Source organism: Chrysoperla carnea, chromosome 1 (assembly GCF_905475395.1).
Source record: "Chrysoperla carnea chromosome 1, inChrCarn1.1, whole genome shotgun sequence".
NCBI classification, from domain to species: Eukaryota; Metazoa; Arthropoda; class Insecta; order Neuroptera; family Chrysopidae; genus Chrysoperla; species Chrysoperla carnea.
The window spans coordinates 130,245,501-130,254,950 of NC_058337.1; the positions used below are offsets into that span (position 1 = coordinate 130,245,501).

The window sequence follows — 9,450 nt, forward strand, 5'->3', positions numbered from 1 at the left end:
ACTTAACCTAAACAAGGGCAAAAAAAATCTACGAATCACTTCAAAGGATCTGAGTTGCAACAGCACCGGAATCACTAAACATTTTTCGAGTTAAATACCGGTCTGTATAGCATGTATATTACCAACTAAATAATATATAAAGCAAATTGCATAATAATATTTTATGGTATAAGAGCTGATCAGTAACGTCACAAAAAAGTTTGATATTTTTTTCCTATTGAGATTAGGTAGGGGTAAGTATGTACGTTTTATACCTAAGAGGTATTACGTTTTCTTGTACGTATTCTCGAAAAAAACTACAAAAATTGTTAATTTTAAAATCATTTTAAAGCAATTTTTTCTAAATCATTGTTCATGTCCTTATATCAACACAGATTATAATTAGGTAGATGACTGATATCGAATTTGGCACTTTATCCGTAAAAAAGTAAAAGTAGACTTGATACTTACCATAACAAAAATTAAAAAAAAAAACAAGTGAATTATTCTAAAAATTAAAAAAAACAAGTGAAAACAAACAATTGACTGAGTTAATTGTTGAAATATCATGTATAGATAGTGTTGATTACACTGTCACATCACTCACATACATGTCACAGATACATAACTGATATTCCCATAATTACATACTAAACAATTTTCGCCTAATTTGCGCCCTCGCGGGTAAACAGTGATATTTACGAAAAAATTCAAACAAAAGTTGATTATTTTTTGATAAGGAACATTTTTTATATTTAAACTTTTGTTCTATCTCTAACGGTTTGCAAGATGGATCCTACGGGCCCAAGACCCAACTGACATATGTTGGTCATTTACGAACTCGACCTCACTTTTTACGTCCTCAATACGCTATAAAAATTTCAGCTTGATATCTCTTTTCGTTTTTGAGTAATCGTGATGACAGACGGACAGACGATAGACAGACAGACAACCGGAAATGGACTAATTAGATGATTTTATCACCTATACCAAAATTTTTTGCTTAACATCAATATTTTTAAGCGTTACAAACTTGGGACTAAACTTAATATACTATGTATATTTCATATATACATGGTATAAAAATACAATATTAATTTGCCAGGCAGAAATTCTGTTGCTTTTACTAGCACGTGTACAGCGTTAGTTAAAACAACCGCTCTCAGGTGTTCATCCTTACCTGATTTCAATAATGAAACAAATATTCAAAATTCAACCGCCTTAAAATAAACTCTCAAAAACATTTCCAGCTCTCGTACCATTCAAAGTAGTAAAATCACTTGGATACCATTAAGATACAAATAATTAATAACAATAATAATAATAATCTGTTTAAATATGTTTGAGAGGTTTGAATACAGTATTAACATAATCATTTATTAAATGGTTATAATTTACATAAATTAATCTCTATTATTTCTTTAATATTATCTAAAATTAAATTATCCATTCTGAAAATGAGTAAAGTACAAGGCGGAATGGTAAGATACTTTTTAAGAAAAAATCTATTTCATTTTAATGACATTTTGAATATGGGGTGTTCATTAAAAAATAAAATTAACTAAAAGTTATCCTCGGAAAATTTTTCTTTATAAATTTCATATTTAGGGAGATATTTAACGTTCAATGTTTTAAAATACAAAATTATATCCACGAAAATTCAAATTTTTTATTTTTAAAATCTGGGCGAAAAAATGCTAAATGTATTTTAGTGAATTTTATTTTCTACAACTCTAGTGATTATATTGATAACTAGGAGTTGCCACCCGCCAACTCGCGAAAATTATTCATACTAATTAAAACAAGAAGTTGGTCTGATTTCAATAGTTCCAACTTAGTCTACCGTAGGGAAATACTTGTTCTTATAATTTTTAAAGGCCAATCAAAATATTCAAATTCAAAAATGATTTAGGAGCGGAAATTGGCTGCCCAATTACGAGAAGAACAACTAAATCAAAATTTAATAAATACAAGTCGTTTGCAAATGATTGAGAATGAACGAGCTGATTTAACAAAACGGTCGAACAGTCGAAAAGTTATACAACATATTTTTATCGAACAAAAAGAAATGGATCTACTAAAACAAATGCAAAAGGTATGACAATTGATCTATAATAAAAATACAAAAATTTCCGTTATTGAGATAGTAAAACCTTGTGGCCAGAAGTATTTCGATGAATACTATTTGATAGTTATCAAAACTTGCAAAATATTTGAGCACGTAATTATTATCCACAGAGCATGCGAGATGTTAGGGGTGCATTTTATTAGATAAATAACTTTCGAAATTTCGCCCTCCAAAATTGAAACGCATACAGTGTTTTAAAAACTATTTTTCCATTCGAGTTTTGTGAGGCCTTGGGTGATGATCATACTTGCGACCCTCTAAATCGCCACTACAGTATCACGAATTTCATCTACTAAAACAAATGCAAAAGGTAAGAAAATTGATCACCTATAAAAATACAAAAATTTCCATAATTGAGACAGTAAACCACGTGGCCAGTTCCAGAAGGGAGGAAATTTGTTCAAAAGCTAGCCTGAACTACGTCACAAATCAAACATTTCGATGAATACTGGTTGATAGAGTTATTAAAAATTGCAAAATAATTGAGCACGTAATTATTATCCACAAGGCATGCGGTATGTTAGGGATGTTATTTTATTAGAAAAATATCTTTCCAAATTTCGTCTTCCAATATTTAAACCACCACTACAGTATCACGGATTTCAGGATTTCTAATAAGCAAAACTTTGAATAACAAGTGAAAACAAACAATTGACTGAGTTAACTGTTGAAATACCATGTATAGACAGTTTTGATGACGCAATCGTTTGTTTTTTGACGTCACGTAAATAAAGAAAGATTTCCACTCTTAAATAGCCACACACATATAACTGATATTCCCATATTAATACATATATGTACTACAAAATTTTCACATAATTGGCGCCCTCGTGGGTAAACAGTGATGATACAGACCCAAGACCCAATTGACCTATGTTGATCATTTACGAACTGGCCTCACTTTTTACGTCTTAAGCACATTATAAAAATTTCAGCTTGATATCTCTTTTCGTTTTTGACTAATCGTGATGACAGACGGACAGACAGGCAGACATACGGAAATGGACTAATTAGGTGATTCTATGAACACCTAAACCAAAATTCAATATTTTTAAGCGTTACAAACTTGGGACTAAACTTAATATAATATGTATATTTCATATACATGGTATAAAAATAATCTTATGTTAATGGTAAAATAAGAACCTTATTTGCAACCACTTTGTATCTTACATAGTTACATGTTGCACATGCGCTGTAGATTTGTTTACACCGCTGATGTGTTTTGACATGTAGCAAAATTCAAATAAGAAGTTTCCTACCTACATCGAAATATTAAATTAAAACGTAATTAAAATTTTTATAATTTTATGTTTGTTTTGAAATCATTAAACGATTTTAAAGGATAGAGAAAAAGAAAAAATTGGAAGCGATAGATCTCATTTCACTGATGAAAAATTAGCACAACAAATGGATTTAGTTAAACGGGAAGAAATAGTTGAACTTAAAAGAAGGTAATTCAGCTACAAGTTCGTTATAATAAGCAACAAAATTTAGAAAAGTTAATGCTGAATTGCGAAAAAGATTAGAATCACTCTTTTCACAATTTCCTAGCAATACATCGTTAGTCTTTGCTGTACACTTTTCGAGAAAGAATAATTTTAACTTTTGCTTAGATTTTACTTATACAAACTTAAACATTTTAGGCAACAGTTGCGAGAAAATGATCCAGAATTACGTGAACTAGAACGCAAATTAAGATTAGCATATGCCGCAAAAGAACTAGCATGTCAAATTGCCCAAAAGAAAGCAGAAGAATTAGAACAAAAGGTTTTTCATTTTATTCATTTACTGTTTGTAAATTTAAGATCAAGAGCTATTTTATCACACCCACCAATGTTTTTAGGTTCGTGAGCAACAAGCAAACGAAGCATTTAACAAACTACGAGCAAACGATTCCGAATTCGATAAACAACAATGTATCGAGAATGAAATGAAAAAAGCCGACTACCGTCATTCATTGCAGAATCAAATGCTTGTTAGGGAACGACAAAAACAAATTGATTATGAAAATTATTTAACTGAGAAAAAAATTATTGACGATGTTGTTCAACGCATTCGAGATGAAGATGAAAGGTAAAACTTCTTTTTTAAAACTATTTCTGAGTATTTAATTTGAATTTTGAAACTTGATCTTATTCAATTTATGAATAGAGAATATTCATGAAATTTAAATTTGGTTCAAATATTTTTCTTCCGTAACTTTAATGACTGGACATTTCAACTAACCCATTATTTAAGTAATTAATATCTTTTTAATTATTTAAATTTAATTAATAAAAGTACAAATTCAGTGAAGCCATTTAAAAAATTTAAAACGGAAATTCAAATTTTTATACGGACGTGACATCAAAGTACGGGCTTGTCAAATTTGTTGACATACTGTATGATATTAATTACTTACATTTTATATGGTATTTCATTAAATTATACTATTCTACGGCTTTTTATTAGAAGACTTAATAATAACGAGTGTAAATTCTGTGTTGTAAATTCATTTTTTTAAAGTGTAAATTATACATTGAACTGTCACCAATTGACAGATCGCGTACTTATACGTCATCAACAGAGAGCGCCAAAAAACTGCGTTTAAATATCTCAAAATTATAATGCATTTGAAATATTTTTTTACACTTAAATACAGCATTTTTAAGCAGTATTTATATTTTAAACTTTATTATAACGTTGTAAACAATGAATTAAAAATAAAAAAAAAGTACATTCATATTCCCTATTTCTCACAATATCTGCTGTTACATTGTAAAATACAAATTTATGGTCTCTGCTATTCCTAATAACTATCAAAATTGATTTTCTATGTGACTGTTTTTAGTGCTGCAAATAAAAGATTACAAGATATGAAGAAAGTACAAGAAGAAATGAAACAACATGAAGCCGCACGAGAAGCATGGAGACAAAAAGAAATTGAACGAATTAAAGCTGAAAATGATAGAATTGAAAGATATTTAAACGAACAAATGGAATCCAAAAAGAAGAGGTTAATAATAAAGAAATTATTTTTGTTTTATTTTCAAATGTCTTAGCTTTGAAACCGCGTACAGCCAGATAATCTTTTGGAATAGCCAGGAAACTTAAACAATTTGCTTTTCTATTTTTCTACAACATTTTTTTTCTACTTGTTATGTATATCTAAAGATTTCTTTTTTTCAAGGATTCACTTTCTAGAAATCGTACATTGCAGGCAAATATAGACAGTTTCCTATTCGGAATGGTGTTTTATATCCGGAATTCTAGATCATTGGAATTCGGCGAGAATACCTAGCCCCAAATTCTAACCGTCAATCATCCGGAGTATTTCAAAATCAAACGGTTTTGTTAATAGTGAGAAAAGTTGACACAATACTCCGGATTAATGTTAAAGTTCAGATTAATTGTTCCATGAATTCCATACAATTAAATTCCTGCGATAATTGTATTTAACCCGATTTAAACTTCTATTTTATAATATAAATTTTAGTGACGATGAAAAGAAGTTAAAGGAAGCAGCAAGAGAACGGTTAATTCAAGAAATTGGAAAGCAAATTCATTCGAGAGATGTAAGTTTCTTTATTTTTTAAAATATTTTTTCTTACATTATAATCTAAACTTTGCCAGTTAAAGCTGTAAATGTTGTTAAAAATGCATGAACTGCACTTCGACTCGGTAAACATGGTCCTAATGTTTCCAACAACATTGGACATTTTAATACTGTTTGTTTATAATCTTCATATGATATTTTACCATCACGATCTATGTCGAATTTTTTAGCAACAATTTCTGCGATATCCTAGAAATAAAATTAATTTATAAATGACGCAAAACAATCGATTTGTTTGGGGGATTCCAAAGGAGTCTAAGGCAATGAGAGTTTTGGAAATATGCTTCTTTTTTTTAAATATACGTACTTTTACGGCTTCATCACTTTCATCTTCGCCCATGCTTATTGCAGTGGCTTTAAGTAATCGGAATAATTTATCTCGAACAATAGCTCCCTCCCCCATTGGATTATAAACCTTGAAAAAAATGTTTCCATTATATCTAATCATGAAAGAAAGTTATTTTTAAAAGAAGTATTGCTTCGGTAACTAAGAATCTCAGAGAAGAAACATAAAGCTTACAGAGTATGATTAGATAGAGTTATAGAGTGTAGAGCTAAGCGGAACCAATTACATTTATTAAAAATTTGTCGTCAAATACGTCAAATTGGTGGCACCACGTTAGCAAATGATAAAGCAAAAGAGTAAGTTTAAAAGAAGTGCTTAAAGTAATAAGAGTAAGATAAGGACAAGTTGTTAATGAAGAATAGAGAAGTTCGCATCAAACACAAAGTAATCAGAGTAAGATAAAGATCTAAACAAGTTGTTAGAGTTATAGTTTTGTTATAATTTGCTCCTTACCTCTGACCAATTTTTTTCCCATATAAGATGGTCCTCCTTAGCTCTACACTCCATGGATAGAGTGAAGCTTTTCGCCATTATTTATCCAAGTGGTTATAAGCTACGTATTTTTAAGTAGCTACTAGTTTTACTTTATTCGCATTTCTTGGAATCCATGTTTGTAATGGGTTACAATCACTTTCCTTAGCAGTTAAAATTGAGAACAAGTAGTATTAAATAGAATACTTACAGCATAGCAATATTCAATTTTTTCTTCTAAAGTTCCACGTAAAAATAATGACATTGTATACGCCCAAGATTGCATAGATACAACCGGCACAGAACCGCTTATCTGCGTTGATACAGGGAAGAATCATGAAAAGACAAAATATTTATTACAATTGGGAAGGGAATATTTATTATATGGGTGTCCAGCAACCGGAAAATCTAAGATATTTTAAAAAATACAGAAATCTTTTACTAAATCGGAATACTATTTCCCATGTTTATAAAAATACCACCTACGAAATGATAAGAAGGTTTAAGGGAAAACGGAACAAAAAAGATTTGTACTAAGAAGAGATGGCTTTTAAAGACTGAGTAAGAATTTTTCATAGATGAGTGTTTGTCAAATATTCGAAAAACTCTTATACATGTATAACATAAACGTTATACAAGTTGCCTATTCATCAATTTTTTGTCATCTTTATTTATATGGACCGTTTCATTTAATTAACAATTTATTGTTTATTAACAAATAGAAACACTTGCGTAACTAACGCATGATTTACGAATGATATTTGAAACCTAAGAAACACATTCCACCAGGTTTTAGCAACAAGTGAAGCGGTTTATTTCAACATCTTTTACCGGATTATTTTTGTTTTTGGATGATAGCACTTGGGCATATTGTAGAAAAAAAGTAACTTCTTCGAAACATAAAATTACGTGTGATCGATTATCTTAGTTGTGTATATTTCTTCATAAAAGATACTAATGCTAAAAATGTTTCCTCCGTTGGTATAACGTAACTTTACAAAACAATTGAAATATAGGTTAGTCGTTTAGATACAAAACAAATGAAATATAGGCTTGTTAAATTTTCTCTGTATCTAAATCTTGTTATTTGAGCGTATAATTATATATTCTACGCAGTGCTGGACACGCTGAAAAAGAAATATTCATGAAATAATAATTACTTTTGGTCCTTTATCCAATGCCGCAAATATACGTTCCATCATTGAATCATCGGTCATATCGAATGCACTATGCAATATTTCACGAAACTGTGGCCATGTCATACCATTTGAATTTTCACCATTTTGTTTGCTTATCTTATAATAAATAATCATGATAATTTCTAATTCCTGATATGTAAAATGTGTTGTCGGTAAGATTTTCTTTAATAATGGTGCATATTTTTTACGAAATCGTGTTTCTTCCATTTCGTCCAAGGACGAATCTAATGGTAAACTTGTACTCATTTTTGTAGATTTTTTTTCATACTCTTTAGAAAAATTACATATTTTACTCCAGTATTTACAATTCGTTTCCATGACGGCTTTCCAATCATATTTAATTAAAGGTACAAGTCATTTGGTTTGATCAATATATTATTTCTATGACTACTTCGAATGATCAGAAAATGTATAATCAAGCTCAAAATAAATGAACTGACGTCATGACTTAAAAAAATTTTTGACTTCGAATAAATCCGATTTTTGTTTCTTTCCGGACGGAATTGATTTCGATTTCACGCGCAAGCCCTTTAAATATTATTCTCTTTATTGTAAACGTTTCAATTTAACTTTTTTTAAACAATTTTTGTTTTTTAGGAGGAACGCGAAGAAAGAAATATGTTATTACTAGAATTAATGGAAGAAGAAGCTAAAGAAGCTGACATAAAGCGTGCTCAGGCGGAAATGGAGAAAAAATATCTAACTCGTCTACAACTAAGTTACGCATTAGATCTACAAATAAAGGAAAAGGAAGATAGACTTAAGCAAGAATGTGAGAATGATTATAAATACAGGCAAGAAGTAAGTAAAGCTCACATTCGGATCAAATTCCCTCTGTTGTTCGGCAAATGTACCAATATTATTCCCAACTTATCTTTTTTCCTTTAGTTAATGGAACGATTAATAGAAGAAGAGCGAATCCATCAAATGACTGAACAAAAGCGTAGAAGAAAAATGATCGAAGTGCGTCATACTGTGGAAAAAATGATGTTAGAAAGACAAGAGAAACGTGCTGCGGAAATTCAACAATTATGGCGATTAAAGGAACTTGAAAAAGAGAATGAAAATAAAAGGTATATAGGCGGATTTAGGTTTCTTAACTTTACTCCAATGTTTGGGAACTGTTGACCGTCTGTGGGGACTGTAGTCGCGCATGTGGGATTCCATCATGCGATTCATGGCAGTATAAGATAGTGTGTGGCATGGTCGTTAGCTGCTTAGAATTAATGAGATAGACCTTGTGTTTTTTCTCACGCTTTTTTCAGTAACTGCTGTTGCTCCGATCCTGTGTATGATATGAACCTATTATATTTTTTCATCTGGACTAAGTGACTTTTATCACCTTTGTGTGTCAAAAGTGCGTTACTTTTATATAGTTATTTGCAGGTATCAGAACTTCTAATCCGAACAATTAGCTTTCGTAGGGGGATAATAAAATCTAAAACACAGAACGTCCAAACAAACGGCATAATATGGGCAAATCGCGAAAGATTATATGTTGCTATATAAAAATTTTAACCATAAATAACTTTTATTTTTATTTTTGTTTTTTTAGGAAAGAGAAAATCGATTTTGAAAGAATTCAATTACTCAAAGAACATGCAAAAAATTTAGTTGGTTTTTTGCCAAGTGGATTATTGAAGGAAGAAGATTTAAAATATTTAGATGAAGATGTTGCCAAACAACTCAAAGAAACACTGTCTTTAAAAGAGCCATGCTAAAATAAAAT

General features: G+C 30.2%; 1 protein-coding gene across 1 annotated transcript; it reads left to right on the forward strand.

The window, feature by feature from the left end:
• Positions 1 to 1,401: 1,401 nt before the first annotated feature.
• Positions 1,402 to 9,450, forward strand: LOC123297353 (meiosis-specific nuclear structural protein 1-like). Its single transcript, XM_044878987.1, has 10 exons — positions 1,402 to 1,460; positions 1,892 to 2,074; positions 3,452 to 3,561; positions 3,754 to 3,877; positions 3,954 to 4,183; positions 4,941 to 5,105; positions 5,586 to 5,664; positions 8,319 to 8,522; positions 8,610 to 8,794; positions 9,277 to 9,450. The coding sequence occupies exons 1-10, from the start codon at positions 1,437 to 1,439 to the stop codon at positions 9,440 to 9,442; spliced, it is 1,470 nt and encodes a 489-aa protein (XP_044734922.1). The 5' UTR covers positions 1,402 to 1,436; the 3' UTR covers positions 9,443 to 9,450.

Excerpts from the sequence above, each read along its gene's own strand:
- LOC123297353 (XM_044878987.1), top strand. The coding sequence starts at position 1,437 with ATGAGTAAAGTACAAGGCGGAATG. Across the intron at positions 2,075-3,451 it reads TACTAAAACAAATGCAAAAG|GATAGAGAAAAAGAAAAAAT; the intron begins GTATGACAATTG and ends ACGATTTTAAAG. Across the intron at positions 4,184-4,940 it reads ATTCGAGATGAAGATGAAAG|TGCTGCAAATAAAAGATTAC; the intron begins GTAAAACTTCTT and ends GACTGTTTTTAG.